The sequence below is a fragment of the Balaenoptera physalus genome (genome assembly GCF_965194825.1).
Source record: "Balaenoptera physalus genome assembly, chromosome: 5".
NCBI lineage: Eukaryota > Metazoa > Chordata > Mammalia > Artiodactyla > Balaenopteridae > Balaenoptera > Balaenoptera physalus.
The window spans coordinates 123,673,118-123,689,846 of record NC_138884.1 but is presented as its reverse complement, the minus strand read 5'-3'; the positions used below and the strand labels follow the sequence as shown (position 1 = coordinate 123,689,846).

Here is a 16,729-nt window from a genome sequence, read left to right as displayed (position 1 = left end):
ATTTTTAAAACCTTCTCAAAGTATAATTTCTTTGATAATATATAACTGGAACAATTTTTTAAAGTCATATCTCCAAGTCTAATAGGTTTACAGGTTATAACAGTGACAAACAAATGTCTGCACAGATAGCTGGAAAGCATTCCAGCATTACTTATATAGGACTGTTTAAAGGATGTTAATATGTTTAAATTTTATGAACGTGCCTGCGTTTTTCAGAAAGCAAGCAACCACCTTCAAGGCAAATAGCATTCCTCAAATCACTCTAATTTGACTTCCAGCACCATTATTCCACCAAAACAGCTTTCACTGAGATCTTGATGAGATCTTCACACCACTAAATCCAGGAGACTAAAGAACCAAGCCAGAGAGCTACACGGTCGAGGCAAGGCTTAAAATCACACCAAGAACTGACTCAGTAGAAACTACACTGCTACCACCATCGAGCACAGAAACTTAAACATTTGTTGACTGTTATTGTATCAGTCACATAATTCTATTTAAAACACTTAAATTGCCCCTGCTAGTGTTCTGGAATTCTTCACGAATTAAGCACATTGCCTACCAAAATTGGCACTGTGCCATGTGAAGGTCAGTCTCCTGTGGATCTCATAGCTTACGTAGAGAATGCAGAAAAATTCCACAGAGGCGTACATCTCCATAACCTAGGAGCCTGTAAATGTTTACGGAGTGATTGTTCCTTGGAGCTTTTCAGAGTTTCCTACCTTCTTAATTCAACAATAACCTTAGTGCTCCATTTCCAAGTAACTCAGAAGTTTGTCAAATGTAAACTACTAGGCAGTCACCCACGTTCCTATAATAACAGATTATTCTGCACCCACTTTGTATTATGTTCTTAAAAAGATGTAGGAGAAGGTATAATTTGAGTACAAACTTCAGAATTTATGTGGTGCATCTGGGATTCCTATGCCCTTTTTCTGGTTCTCAAAAGGGAGTGACTGTTCAACTATCATGAACATGGCTCCTAACCATTCACCTGACATTCATTGTTGTCACACAAGAAATTTGCATCGTAAACAAGACACCACCAACAAGAATCATACGTGGAGAGGGGTTCACATTCCCCCTCAACAATCCTTAAAACCATGCCTTTGGAATTTGCTCACACACAGGGCAAAATAATCAACCTCTTTTATATAAATTCCTGCCTTTTAATTTCAATTATTAAATTATAAAATATTCTAAGTAATAATAATTTTTGTTAATTGTTAATGATGGCTACCTAAATTTAATAGCAAATGATGACACAGGTCTTATCAAATGACTTATGCATTTAGAAAAACACCCTAAATTTTAATTACTAATTGTTCGTACAGTATAAATTAAAACTGTCTCACAATATAAAAATCAGTGTGAAACTATCTGTCAGGATTTCCTACAATATAAATCTAAATAGAGCTAACTGAGTACAGTACAAAGATTATTTTAATCTCATCGATAATATAAATTTTCCTTTAAGATCTATTATCTGGCATGATTGTGACTATAAAGAACAGCCTCATTGACACTGAAGGCAAATCACTGATTAAATGGTTTTAGCTTGTTTTCCTTGAAAAGTCTCCAAAGCATCTAATGTCTCATAAAACAGTATAACAACTGATACAATTTTTAACAAGTTTTTACCTTGCAGCATTTGATACCTGTCAACTTTTATGAAATCACTATGTTCAACTAGTCATTTTGAGGAAAGTAAGCAAGCTCTTTTTAGAGATATTAACAGCACCAACATATATGTGAACGCCCTGTCAAAAGTAACCTCCTACGGGCGATGGAAGGCTTTTATTTCCATGCTTTTTTAAGAACACAAACTACTGATTCATGCATGTAGTTGAATCTATATTTAAACAATCTTACTGCGATATTCTTACACTCAGTTTTCTCTTACATTCTCTAAATCGAAGGTTCTCAAAGTGTAGTCCCTGTACCAGCAGCACCAGCACTACCTGAGAACTTGTAAGAAATGAAAATTCTCAGGTCCCTAGCCAGAACTGAACCAGAAAATCTAAGGTGGGGCCCAGAAACAGGTGTTTTAACAAGCCCTGCAGGTGACACAGGCTAAAGTTTGAGAACCTCTGCTCTAAAGCAAAAAGATCTTCTCCAGCTGTAAAGAAAAGTTTTTATCCCTTACTTTGGAACAGTCAGTTTTGTAGTATCCTATGTCTCTAAGCCCAAGATGCCATTATACATTATAGAATACACCAGAGTTCTTTACGAATGATACCAATTTTTTAAAGCATTTCATTTAACAAAGATTTTAGAATATGGCATATTCTCAAAAAATGTTAAAATACTGATGTGCACTTAACTAAGAATGTGGGTTGTAAAGGGAAAATGTGGTTATTCAAAGCAGCATGATATTATAGAGATAAAAATGGATAATGTCTTGTCTGTCATAATTTAAACAGATTGTTCCCTATAATTAAGGTCAAAGAAAATAGGGCTCCTTCTAACCTTTCCCCATTGGTATTTTATGGGTCCAGAACTTGTGCCATTTATACAAGTAGAGTCATGTCTGCACGACGAATGAATGAACAATATAGGTAACACATATTCCTATACAAAGGCCTTCAAAGGCCCAAAGAATGGATAGAGAGGAACTGGTTTATTTTGCCAATAGCCTGTATGGTGTGGCCTATGTTATTAGAAAGACTAAAAACTTTAAAAGATAGAAGAAATGGATTTGATTATAAAGATATGCACCTCAATTTCTGCATAAATACATAACAGATACTAAGAGTAAAGCTTTGAGCAAGGCAATATTTTCTTCCCCTTTTCAACCAGAGAAAAAATAGGGATCAATTTTATAGTATGATGTATTTTGATTATTCTTTTAAAATTGTTCTTAATTTCATTTTAAGAATATCATTCCCTGTTCTATACAATTGTTATTACATGCATCATAAAGCTGTGGGTCTCGAATTTTCCTTTCCCTTAGGAGCTTTGTAAAAACCATATTTTATATGCGAAGTACCCAAAGTAGTGTGATTCCCACCTTATAGCAGATTTCCCACTGGAATACAAATCTTTTGAGAATTTTTTAAATTTAAGAAGAAGAGAAAATACTTTTAGAAAGCAACATAACTTGCATGAATAATTCATCTTTCACAGACGTCACTGTCATTCTAGAAAAAACACTATATATTTTTTCTTTTTGCACTTAAAGACAATGATAGACTGTGAACTTGTCAAATTTTCAGTTATAAAAAGAGGAGATGATGTGCTAAGTGAAGTAAGTCAGAAAGAGGAAGACAAATGATATCAAATGATACCATACGATATCCCTTATGTGTGGGATCTAAAATGTGACACAAATGAACTTATCGATGAAACAGAAACAGACTCACAGGCATAGAGAACAGACTTATGGCTGCCAAGGGGGTGGTGAGGTGGGGGGAGGGACTGGGAGTTTGGGATGAGCAGATGCAAATCATTGTATCTCTATATGGATGAACAACAAGCTCCTACTGTGTAGCACAGGGAACTATATTCAATGGTTTTCTATATGGTTTTCCTGTGATAAACCATAATGGAAAAGAATACGAAAAAGAATGTATATATATATGTATAACTGAATCACTTTGCTGTATAGTGGAAATTAACACAACATTGTCAACCAACTAGACTTCAATAAAATAAATTAAAAATAAAAAAGAAGCTAGAAAAAAAGAGGGAGATGATGATACCTCACGAAAATAAGAAATGTCACGACATGAGTTAATAAAATAACTTGCCCGAAATAAATCACAGAGTGTTTATAGTAAATCTATCTACCCAACAGCTGGCTAAACCCATTAAATCAATTTCACAAGGCTGTTCTAAGTTAAATTCATTTACATCAGAGAAAATCTGAAGGTAATACCTGAGACTGTGCATTAATATTGGCTCCTTCCTTAACGAGAACTTTGACAACTTCTGCTTGTCCAGCCAAAGATGCAATGTGAAGAGCAGTATTTCCTTTCTGTTTTGGAGAAACAAAATGGAAAATGTTGGAGGCTTCCAAATTTTGTAGAAATCAAAATGTACAGGTATTTTCAATTTTGCTGATGATTTGAAGTGGTTAAAACTTGTCATTCTATCAAGATTGCAGCCCACCTTGGGAAAAGATAATTTTTACCATCAAAACATTGGCCATCCCATACAGTGTCTTCCTTTTCTATCCTGCACAATTCCAGTTTAGTGTTAAGAACATGAAAAGACTGAGTTCTTACTGAATCAAATAATCTGGGATGTGTGTACGTGCGTGTCTGTGTGTGTGTGTGTGTGTGTGTGTGTGTGTGAGAGAGAGAGAGACAATATTACCATTCACGTTATTACAACAAAAGAGTCCTACACCAAGATAATATTAACTAAAAAAAACAACAACAAAGTTTATCTGAACCATTGAACTTATTTCACCTTTCAGAGAAACCTAGGAATTTTCAGTGGTAGAGAAACTGACAATTCACAGTTGTATTTTGAGTCACTGGAACACATGGTTGTTCAAAATATTTTGGGAATAAAATAATAAATTTCACATGAACTATACAATGTTACCAATAATTTCTACCATTTGCTACGTCAAAATTTATCATCAACAGTACCAAACAAAAATGAAAAATAATTTAAAACTATCATGAAAAGAAAATATAGGTTAAGAGACTGAAAGATGCCTATCATGGGATTAAAACAAATAACAAAAAGAAAAATAAAAACCAAGCAAATCTATACATTCAAAGCCATAAATTTTGGACACTAGTTCTCTTTCTGCCACCTACTCACCGTGGGCCTTTATCCACTCGTACTATTTTGAAGGCTTAGTTGCCTTCTCTTTAAATGAGGAGATTTAATGAGATATTTTTCTGGATCTAAAATTCTACAATTGTAATCTGTGATTAAAAATGAACCTATATTTTAAAACATCAATAGAGTTTAAAGGAAAGGAAATAAACGCTAATAAACACTTAAGCAAGAAAGAGTGATTGGTTTAATGAATATATTAATATGAGCAACTCAGGGGAAGCAAATAATTTGATATACATTCAAACTGACATTCTTAAATATTTGTTGAATATTTATCTCATGTTGTCAAGAGAAATGTTAACAAAAATGTTTATTCTCTCTTTAAAGTAAGCAATTTCTTACAAAGCAAACTTATATTTTAACATCTTTGGAACTGCCAAAGAGTTTTTTGTTTGTTTTTGTTTTTAAGTTTCCACTAGAACTGCTGTACACTATACTGTGAGCAGGGTCAGTCTACATTTTGGCAATTATGTATGAGGTGTTGGAAACCCAGGTTAACTGGCCATATCCCTAATTTACTCCAGCACTCTGTCTATCCCTGATTAGACTAATGACCCAGCTGGGGGTTTGAGTGCCTGCCAACTCTCTCCGCATCTCCCACGACCAAACTGTCACACTGCAGCCCTGGTCAAATGGCGTGATTCTGATTGGCTACTGTTTTTTTTCCAAATTAAAATTTCACCTTCTAAAGACAAAGATTTGTCACTACTGATATTTTTTTAAAACACCTGTTGTTTCTGAAATGATCCCCCAAAGACAAGGTTCAAATATATTTAACCAAAAGCAGTATCAACAAGGAAGTAACAGGTTGTAGTATACCAAGCATCTTGTAAATTCCTTTAAAAATAAGTCAAATTTCTTTAAAAACACATGTTACAGTGACAAAATCTAATTTTCCATTAGATCATTTTCCATGATCCCAAAATCTCTTTTCCATTAGAGTATAAAGGATCTGTATATTCTCTTACCAAGTTAAATGAATACATTAAAAGATATAACAACTGAATGAAAGCATGAAAATTACTTGTTCATTTCCATTGAGAAGTTTACTACATCAATTATTTCAAAAAATGAATTAACCTTGGGAAAATAGGTGCTTTTGTCTACAGAGGATTATATTAGTCTAGTCTCTCTGTGAATCAAAGGAAAAAAGATAGAATACTAGAAACTAGAGATACAGAATTCTTCAGTCTCTGATAAGTCCCTAAACGAAACCATTCAAACTCTGCAAAGTTTAATGGACAGAGTTTCAATTTCAGTTCTGCATTGTTAAGAATCTTTGGTGTTCCAGCAAACCTCTGAAATGTATAACCCGGGAAAAGAAGCTTTAAATCATTTCCTCTTTTCCAGGGAAATAAATCCTACTAGCATAAACATTACCTTAGTGGCAGAATCCACAGCGGACCCTCTTCCCAGCAGCTCGTGAACCAGCCCCACGTGGCCTTCCTTGGCAGCCAGATGGAGAGCGTTGAGTCCATTCTGAGAAGAGAAACAAACAAGGCCTCAGAAGTGGAGTAATGATGAGGCAGACAGTTGCTGATCTTATGCAAGTATATAACCCAGAAGATAGACAGACTCTGATCCCCGCATTTTCTCTTTCTTTTTGCATTAGCTTGAAGCGATTAATTTCAGAGAGACTAATTTCCAGTGATTTTGATTCAGAGAGGCAAAGAGGTAAATATTCATTAGAAATGTGGATCTTCAACTTCATTTCAACAAACTTTCTTTTTAGACTAAGAAATATCTAAATACTTTTCCAATGAGGAAAGAAAAAGAGCAACTCTGTATCATTTGTTGTGCCAGCCAGAAATAAAGTTCTGTATAGTTTCTAGAACATAAAGAGCTTTAAATAAATCTTACTTTTTTAACAAATGGGAGAGAAATGTCCTCTTCATAAAAAGTAATTACAGTGTCATAAGACAAATTCTAAGGTAACACAACTTTGTAAGGACAACATTGTACTTAAAAAAACATTTAGCACTATGTCACTAATTTGTCTTGAGGGTTTTTTTCAAAAATTTATCTTATAATCTATGATAGTACTGTAATATCTGGTTTCAATCTATCTAAATTCCTGAAAAATTCATTACTCACCATAGCATTGAAAAAATTCTTTGAAAATTTCACTAAATATGGTATCTACATATATTATACTGACAAAGTTTGAAAGCAGATCTTGTCATACATATAGGAAGAACCAAATACAAGTACAAATTGCTTCATGGCAGATTTCCTATTTGTGGTCATTGTATACCTTATACTTAATGATTTTCTTATGAAAAGTATTCAGGCTTTTATATGTGACTCAAAAATAAAGTAATATTTGTTTTTCTTCTTTGCAAAACATGGTCCTGGTTTGTCACCAACATTTAACTTTGAGTAGCTGACAAAGTTGTATTCGCTACTATTAATACATTCATGTCATGGTTTCCATATATTTACTGGCACAAAATGATAAGAATTAAATTTATTATTACCATTTATTAAATTAAATTTTGAAATTTATGATTATGTATATTCCTAGAAAATTTAACAAATGAATTGACAATATAATAAAAACTTGAAAAATATGAAGTTTTATGACCCCTGGTTTCTACTAGTATGCAAATGATGTTAATGGTGTTGACTGTACACAAATGATTCCGCAAAGAAAATTAATTTCACTCCCTTTACCAGACCAAGGAAAGCATTATACTTTAAAGTTGTTTTCTGAGTTAATTACTCAACACCCAGTCTCATTAGCAAAAGGATGTATTTGATTTAAACAGAGGTAATCTATTTCACGAACAGTAAACTCATTCTAACAAATAAAGAAGGGAAAGCAGTATGTCCATTGGGTAGGAATTTTTAAGGAGCTAATTAAGCCTGATGATAGTTAAGAGCCTTTAACTTTCCCGATATCTTTTTACTTTATATATTCTTCAGCATGACATTTATTGATATTCCTAGGTTGTTTACAGGAAGAAATCTTTTACTCTGTATCATGAGCCATTGCTTAAATGTTTTGGAGAGTGGATCCATTCTTTCAGTCTGTAAGAATCAAATGTTCCAATCCTTGGGAATTTTTGAAATAGCCTAGCAAACTAATATTTAAATAATTTTGCATTTTAAGATGTTTCTTTTTTTAAAAGATGTTTCTTGTAAGAAGTTGCCTTTCCTTTTCCTCAATTCCTACCCTACACTGGCTTGAAAATGATCTCAACAGTGCATTCTGAATGTAAATTTCTATGACATTTAAAATAGAAAGGTTTGAGAATTAAGACTTTTTAAAGGTGTAAATTTTTATTTGATTACGTGAGTGACCAACTTTCTGAAGGTTAGAGCATTTACGATATTCTTCTCAATCTCCCCTCCGGGAGACATTACTCCTGTCACTACAGCATCAGCTCAGCTGAAAGCTTTAACTTGCTGTAGACCACACTGTTAGAACACTAAACTTACTATGTTCATGTTTCAATAAATATTGACAAAAACTTTTTTAAAAGTTAACAAAGGTAACAAGACCCTATCTCAAATAGAATATAGTTGACACAATCTAAAAACTTATGAAGTTCAAATATATATTTAAATTAAACAATTTCAGGAGACATTATTCTAAGGAGGACTCCAATGCCAAACTATTTATCTTAGTTTACTCCAGACTTTTCTTTTCATGAATTCAAAACGTAGCCAACCTCATTTTCACACACACAAAAACACAAACAGAAAACATTTAAATCTGCAGAACAGGATAGAACATTTTCTCAATAATTGGCCAGCTTTCTTCTCAATTAATTACAAGGCTGGGATCTAAATTAAAAGAATTTTATGAGGACAAAGTACCTTTTTGGGGGGGCACAAAGATCCTACTACAAATCACTGCAATATAGTTGCAATTCATTTAAAAAGTCATTAAGAATATGACTAAAATTTTTTATATGAGGGAATAGTTCAGAAACGAAATTGTGTATAATATGTAAATCGAATTCAGGATATACATATGTCTTCAAGATTTCTATAACACTAATACTACCGAAACTAGAGTGATTATAAAGGCACAGATGATAATAGGTGAAATTCTAATTATAAATGTTGTAAACTCTTAAGCTGCCTTCTTTTAAAATACAATCAAATTGGGACTGCTATCATACCGTTGAATTCATGTCCTTCAGCTGTAGGAAACAGAAGACAAGCAACTTTCTTTAAGCTAATGTTTTGGTTTTAGAATTTCTAACCCAAAATATATTTAATTAGCAATTGAAAATGTTGGGTAATTGTTATCAGAAAAAGCAACTCAGCAGCAACTGGACTTAACACCAAAATGTTTGATCTTGTGAATATGAGCTCACATATAAATTAATCTTGTTTAAAATGGAAAGTGATAAATAAACATATTTAATAGTACAGCTCAGCTAACTATTTGAGAATGTATTTTGTAGTTAACCCATTTGGGTGAGTCCCTCAGGTCATGCTTCTAAAATCCAAATTTCCCATAGGAGCTACACTAACGCTCTTCAGCTTTCCACAGTCAATTACCAATACTGGCCCATATTCCAAAGGATGTTTTGTTGTTAGATATTTTTCACTTTGTTGGATGTGGGGTGGGAAGGAGGTAGACATGCAGAACTGGTCAGACTTTTTGTATTTGGGTTCAAATACAGGGCAGGACCTAGTATTTTCCCAGTAATGCCTCCCACACATATGGTGTTTGAGGCACATAGGTCCTTTTTTATATCAAAACAGAAGATATTGTCACTTTCTGCATTTATTAGAACACTCATGATGAGCTTACTGAGTTCTGGCCAAAAAGTGTTCTGAGGCAAACTCATATTTAACAGAAACATTAACTATTCATTCTCCTAGATTAATATCAGGGTAGACATTCAGTAAGATCACCAAAAAGCAACATACCCGGGCCATGTTATCTCTATTCCCTACAGAAATGGCTTCACGGAATCATAAAATGTTACTACGAATTTGGTTTTTACATAAGGCAGATACAAGCAATGTCCATTTGAGCAATATTTATGTCCTTGTGTCTATTTTAGATGGGTTATCTTGATGAGCTATTGTTGAGTTCAATAACAGGAAAAATTTTAGTAATAGGAAAAGCCATTATGCTTATTCTCACTAATCTTTAATTAAGGAAAATTGCATAATTCAATGTGTTTGTCTTTTTTCACTAGTTTACAGGAAACACAGAATAAATTCAGTATCCATTGGAATTAAGTAACACACATCCTTATTCCTCTCATCTTTTTACTTGGTTTTGCTTTTGTCTTGTTTAGTTTCATTTTTAATAATATCAGAATTACAGTATACGAGTGTGTATATATTGAGTATATGTTGTGCCACCAATACTTCATGGCAAAAAAATTGTCAGTGATTTTGTATCTAAAACAGCACTATGCCAAGTGCTATTCTCACTTGGTTTGATGTATTCCCTACCTGATAGGATTTACAGACAGCAATTATACTTTGGTAAACAGAGTTGCTGATTCTAATTAGCTACTCAGTGACTCAAAATACTGACCAACACTTTGGAAAAAACTTAGAAAATTTTAAATGATTCAAAAATCAAAAACAAAATTTTAAGAGAAAAATTCAAGAATTAATTAAATCTGAAAAATAGTAGGCTAAGCAGTGAGTTAATATCCTCAGTATGTTTGAGAATAAAATCATTGGTATTATAATTCTGTTGAAGCAAACCTGGAGGAAAATAAATAAATTCACAGTAAAAGGAATTTAGATGAGCACTGGAAGAACATCCTTATCACTGAGTTAAAGAATATTGGAAATATTTCTTTTTAAGGTTTTAAAAGTTTAAATATTTCTCATTTGTATGTGATTGACTGAATGTGGGGATTTTCTTCCTTTTTCTTTCTTCCCTTCCTTTTTATCTTTTAATCCTTCTTCTTCTTCTACTACTTTTTTTTTTTTTTTTTTTCTTTTTGAGACAGTGTGGTCAACTGCAGGAATAACATGGTGATGGGAATGATAAGAAATGCACAATAAAGATGTTTAAAAAAAAAAAAAAGAAAGAAATGCAATCTTCTCCTTGCTCCACTACTAACCAGAAGTGTGGATTTGGACAAATCACTTAACCTCTCTGTGGTCTAATGGTCTTATCTACAAATAATATTTATAATGATGACAATGAAAAACAATGATGACGATGGTAAAGAAATAAACATTCATGAGCACCAGTTATGTGCCCATCATTGCTTTAGCCTTTTTTGGGGGGGTCGGGGCAGGGATGAACATAAATTTATTGAAACTGGTTTTGGGGAGGATGGGTGAGTGGACAGTTATGGGTTTTCCAAAAAGAACTGTGGGTAGCAGCCAGCGCCCAGCCAAGAGGGAGCGGGTGCTCAGCCACAGACCCTATCTCAGTCCCAATTTCTCTTCCTGCTTCTTGCACTCAAGGCCCAGGTTCTGGGCCTTCCACGTGCTCTTGCGCAGCTTGGTGGGGTGCGAGCCTACGTACTTCGCATTCATCTCAACGCATGGAGTGCATATAGTTGCTGGGGTCCTTAAAGCTGAAGAAGCTATAGCCCATGATCTTGCCAGTGCGCTTGTCGCAGATGCCCTTAGCCTTAAAGAAGCACGGGAAGGGGAAGGGGCTAAAGGTGAGTTCCAAGATGGCATCTCCATTTCATTGCCCAGATCCCGACAGAAGATTTGGAAACCATCTGCATCCCACTCCAGCAGGCTGGGGTCCTCCCAGCTGCTCCCAGCTGCCGGTGCGAAAGCTGCGTCAATTTCTCTGGCTTTCCTTTCTTCTTGTCCTCACCCAGGGATTCTGGGATCTAGAGGGTCACAAGGCCAGGGCGAGGGGACAGGGGCCAGGAGCTAAGGAATGTGCGCTGGAGGCAGTAAGCCTGGCACACTACTTCCAGCAGGAGGGGCAGGGGCTCAGGCAAATCCATGGTCAGGGCCAATGGTAGGTGGCCAGGGCCCAAAGACCAGGACCAGCTGGGGTGCTTCCTGCCCTCACAGCCACCAGCACCCTAGCCTCCTCCAGCCCAGCTGCTGCCACCACCACTGCCTCTTCCTTCTCTTCCAGAAGCAACGCCAGGCTGACGCCCAGCTCTCGGTATGCTGCTGGCTCTTCTAGGAGAGGCCTCAGAGCAGCCATGGAACCCAGGGAAGGGCTTCAGGACCCTGAGCCATTGGTGACAGCATTAGAGGTGGTCCAGGCAGAAAAGGGGGCCCATGAGGGCCTGGTGAGGGGGCAGCAGGGCCATGGGGTCAGGACTGCCTGCTGCAGAGTAAAGAGCAGAATGTGCTCTCTGTAGCAGGTGGGGGACTAGTGCTGGATACAGGAGAGAAGCCCTCTGTGGTGGGTGCCACAGCTGTTCATGGCAGGAACAGGGCTTCTCCAGCCTTTGGACTGTCCAGTTGAATCCAATCACGGGGGCCAAATGCACCTGGAAAGGAGGCACACCACAAAGGGAGGGTCACCCACCATGGGAGGAACCACTGTGGCCACGGTGGCTGCCCAGGTCTGGAGAGTCTGTTGGACCTGCTGGTATGTTGGTCGCTATCATTGGGCAGGCACAGGAACTGCTGGGAACTGCATTGCTTCTACTATGGGGACTGTGGGCACTGGGGTACAGCAGGCACAGCAGCTGGGATTCTGGTTACCAGAGCCCCAGAACTTCCTGCTCAAACAGGGCCGTCTCCGCCTCCATCTCTTCCAAGCTTTCCTTGCTGCCCTTGCCCGGGTGCTGGCACCAGGGCCCAGGACCACAGGTCCTCCTGCACCTGGGAATCGCAGGGCTGGCCCGCCACCTGCTATCATTACTGTGGCAGCATCCTGAATGGGGACGAACCAAAGCAGGCTACTACTGATAAGTCTTTGATATTGGCTTTATGGAAGTTAACGTGGATAAAAGAATATGAGCTTGAGTCATTTGAAACAATCAAGAAATATTCATTGAGCTGGCTTATTGTGAGCAAAATATTGATTGGGCTTATAGATCCATGAGTCCCAGGCAAGATATCACTTTGATCTATAATTTTTGGAATAATTCTATTTCTATATAATATCATTAAAATGACTAAATATACCATGTAGTTTAAAAATAAGATCTTAAGGCTACTTTGAAACAACTATGTGCACATTAATCAACCTGAAAGGACAGAGTTATCTTTTTTGTTTAGCACTTCTATTAAATTTTTATAAAGCAATATTATAACATTTTGTTTATAATCAAATTTTGCAGTAAGCTCTATTCTCCATTTCTCTTGATGATTCTATGAGATATTTTGCCCATTGACTGCTTTTCTATGATCATATAAAACTAGTGGATGAAACCCCAGGTAGAACCAATAAAAATTTTATAGAACCATTTAAGCATTGGTTACATTTCTGGCACATATGGAAAATGTATAGATTAGTCCATTTTTTAAAGTTGAGGAACAGATTCAAGAAGATACAGCTAAACATACATGAAACTTAAATGCTTGCATCAAAATCCATTAAACTGTTTTGGATCTTAGGACAAATCTGTAATTAATATAAACTTATCAGTTAATCAACAAGCATTTGCTAGTTACTCACCAAGTACTCAGCTCTAGGTGCTAGGTTCTAAGGGAGGACCAGTGACATAGTTTCTGTCCCCAGAGAGCTCCCCAAATATTTATTATTAAACAATTGAAAATCACCTCTGCGCTAGCATATACTCATCCATGATTTTTTCAAATCTTTGGCTATTCTACTTTGCAAATCTTACATGTTGAATTAAGGGTCCTCCAGTCTGTCAGAAAAGTACAACTAACTTAATATATAACTTCCTTAACAACATTAAAATTTAAATATTTGAAAGGAGGCAATTGCAAATATGAGTTCTTGAAAATATTAAAGGAAAAAGATGTAGGGCAAATGGATACATCAACGGGCAAATAATAAAGAGAAAGTGAAATTTGTTCCCTAACCTCCACACCACCCCCACTCATAACGGGGCTCCTGTGTCAGAGATGCCCTAAATGAGGAGCTCTTTTCAAGAGGAACTACATGCCCACATATAGAGATACAAATAATTACGAAATGCTGTTTACAGTTTCACTCTGCCATTACCATAAATGACACTGGTGAAAGGAATCATCTATATAATGGGAGGAAAAAAATCAAACTCAAAATGAAAATGACCTGTTTACATATTCCCAATCCAAATCCCACTCAGTATACTCATCCATAATCTATCTGCACCTTTCCCACCTCTTTCATGGTGGCTGCTCTAAACTAAGAGTACTCACTATGATGGAATTAAGAATGTATTTAGTTTTCATGAAGATGGGGAAAAGCAAAGCACGTGTCATCTTTTGTCAGTTGAACTGATCTTACTGGGTCTTTGATGTCCAAAGATTTCTGATTTAATATATAAATCAAACTATGGATGACCCAAGAGGAAACTTGTTTTATTAGTGAGTTATTCTCAAATCCTAGAGGCTTTCTTTTTAATTCCCAAATGATGACTATTTAAGGAGGATTTGCTAAGTCTTCATCAATTTAAAAATATTTACAATGAGGCTTGAAATTTGGTGGCTCATAGGTCATTTCATAGGGAAAAGGCTTAGAATAAGAGTGCTTCAAAGATACGACTTTATATAGTCTATTTCTGGATCTCCATTTCAACCATAGTGGAAGCCCATCTAGCGCTCCTGGCTGGTAGCTCCCTTTTTGGCCACTGGTCTTTTCCCCTGTCTAGCCCCATCAAATGTTTCAATCATACAATCCCCCAAATATGGAGAATGACATTAAATATGATGGTGAGTTAGCCTGGGAGAAGAAAGAGCTATGAAAATTCTTCAAAATTTAACCAGGACCAAGAGGGATGAAAGATTATGAGAGCTGAGAAATAAATACTTAATGAATGAAAGAGAAGCTTAATGACATGGATATCATTATTACATTTTATATTTTACATATATCACATTATTATATTTTATAGATGAAGATACTAAAATTCTCAGAAGCCAAGTGATTTGCCTCAAAGATCCTTACCACCAAGAAGAGGAAGAGCAAAAATTCAAACTTAGATCAGATTTCCAAACTCATGCTTTCAAAAAAGCTAAAATAATTAAGCTCCACACCAGTGTTTCAAACTGTAGGTCATCATGCACAAGTACATCATAAAATCTGTTTAATGGATTGCCAATCAGTGTATATTTCAAAACATGAAGTAGAGCAAAGAAAAATAGAGTGCACTGTGGATGGCAAGTGTTGATTTTGTTTTGGGGGGGTTTTTTTGGTGAAACTTTACATACACATACATGTGTACACACGTCTGCATGTGCATGTGGTGTGCACCTGTGTGTGTGTGTGTGTGTGTGTGTGTGTGTGCACGCATGCTTCTCTAGATTACAAAAAAAAAAAAAAACTATAGGCAAGACCCAAGACATGAGGGCCTCTTGGGGAAACAAGATGTTGTTTCAAACCAAATAAGTAAAAAAGCTGATGCTCACAAAGAGCATTCTAAGAGAGGAATGGTTTTTATGATATGCTTATTTGAATTTTATGAAATCAATAATTTTCATTTTAGATGAGTGCTGTGATGCAAATAAGATGAATAACGTTGGGACAAACAAGAATACTTCCTTTTGAAAATACTAGCAGAATCATGGTTAAACCACATCTACATCTGGAGTTCCAAGAGGAAGTGTGGTATAGTGGAGAACACACATGTTAGAGTTCCTATTCTGTCTCTCCATTACTAGCAATATAATTTAGTTTCTTCACTAGTAAAAGGGGAAGTTTCCACTCTGCTTTCTACAGATAGTTATTTAAAAGAGAATATAGAGGGGCGCCTTCAAGATGCTGCAGGAGTAAGATGTGGAGATCACCTTCCTCCCCACAAATACATCAGAAATACATCTACATGTGGAACAACTCCTACAGAACACCTACTGAACGCTGGCAGAAGAACCCAGACCTCCCAAAAGGCAAGAAAGTCCCCACGTACCGGGGTAGGGCAGAAGAAAAAAGAAAAAAATAGACACAAAACAATAGGGACGGGACCTGCACCTCTGGGAGGGAGCTGTGAAGGAGGAAAAGTTTCCACACACTAGGAAGCCCCTTCACTGGCTGGGACGGGGGATGGGCGGGGAGGGAACTTCGGACATGAAGGAGAGCACAGCAATAGGGGTGCAGAGGGCAAAGCGGAGAGATTCCCGCACAGAGATCAGTGCGACCAGCACTCACCAGCCCGAGAGGCTTGTCTGCTCACCCGCCAGGGTGGGCGGGTTCTGGGAGCTGAGACTTGGGCTTCGGTTGAAGCCCAGGGAGAGGACTGGGGTTGGCTGCGTGAACTAGCTGGAAGGGGGCTACTGTGCCACAGCTACCCAGGAGGGAGTCCAGGAAAAAGTCTGGAACTGCCTAAGAGGCAAGAGACCATTGTTTCCTGGTGCGTGAGGAGAGGGGATTCAGAGCACCGCCTAAACGAGCTCTAGAGACGGGCGCGAGCCACAGCTATCGGTGTGAAAACAAGAGAAGGGCAGGCGTGAGATGCTAAGGCTGCTGCTGCTGCCACCAAGAAGCCTGTGTGCGAGTACAGGTCACTATCCACACCTCCCCTCCCGGGAGCCTGTGCAGCCCGCCACTGCCAGGGTCCCGTGATCCAGGGACAACTTCCCAGGGAGAACACACAGTGTGCCTCACGCTGGTGCAACGTCACTCTGGCCTCTGCCACTGCAGGCTTGCCCCACATTCCATACCCCACCCTCCCTATGGCTTGAGTGAGCCAGAGCCCCCAAATCAGCCGCTCATTTAACCCCGTCCTGTCTGGGCGGGAACAGATGCCCTCAGGCGACCTACATGCAGAGGCGGGGCCAAATCTAAGGCTGAACCCCAGGAGCTGTGCGAACAAAGAAGAGAAAGGGAAATCTCTCCCAGCAGCGGATTAAATCTCCAAATCAACTTGATGTACCCTGCATCTGTGGAATACCTGAA

At 37.3% G+C, this 16,729-nt stretch overlaps 1 protein-coding gene and 1 pseudogene across 33 annotated transcripts in view; both read right to left on the bottom strand.

The window, feature by feature from the left end:
- The window catches only part of ANK2 (ankyrin 2), a 689,779-nt gene that overhangs the window by 176,628 nt on the left and 496,422 nt on the right, over window positions 1-16,729 (bottom strand). For all 32 annotated transcript variants that reach the window (XM_082462711.1, XM_082462716.1, XM_082462697.1 and 29 more), the window contains 2 exons: window positions 6,178-6,276; window positions 3,878-3,976 (listed from right to left, as the gene is read on the bottom strand). In XM_082462711.1, coding sequence (XP_082318837.1) covers window positions 3,878-3,976; window positions 6,178-6,276 — 198 coding nt within the window. The remainder of the gene's footprint in view (window positions 1-3,877; window positions 3,977-6,177; window positions 6,277-16,729) is intronic.
- On the bottom strand, window positions 10,822-15,809 carry LOC309661277 (RNA-binding protein 42 pseudogene; annotated as a pseudogene). The gene has a single exon. The product of its transcript is annotated as an RNA-binding protein 42 pseudogene (transcript).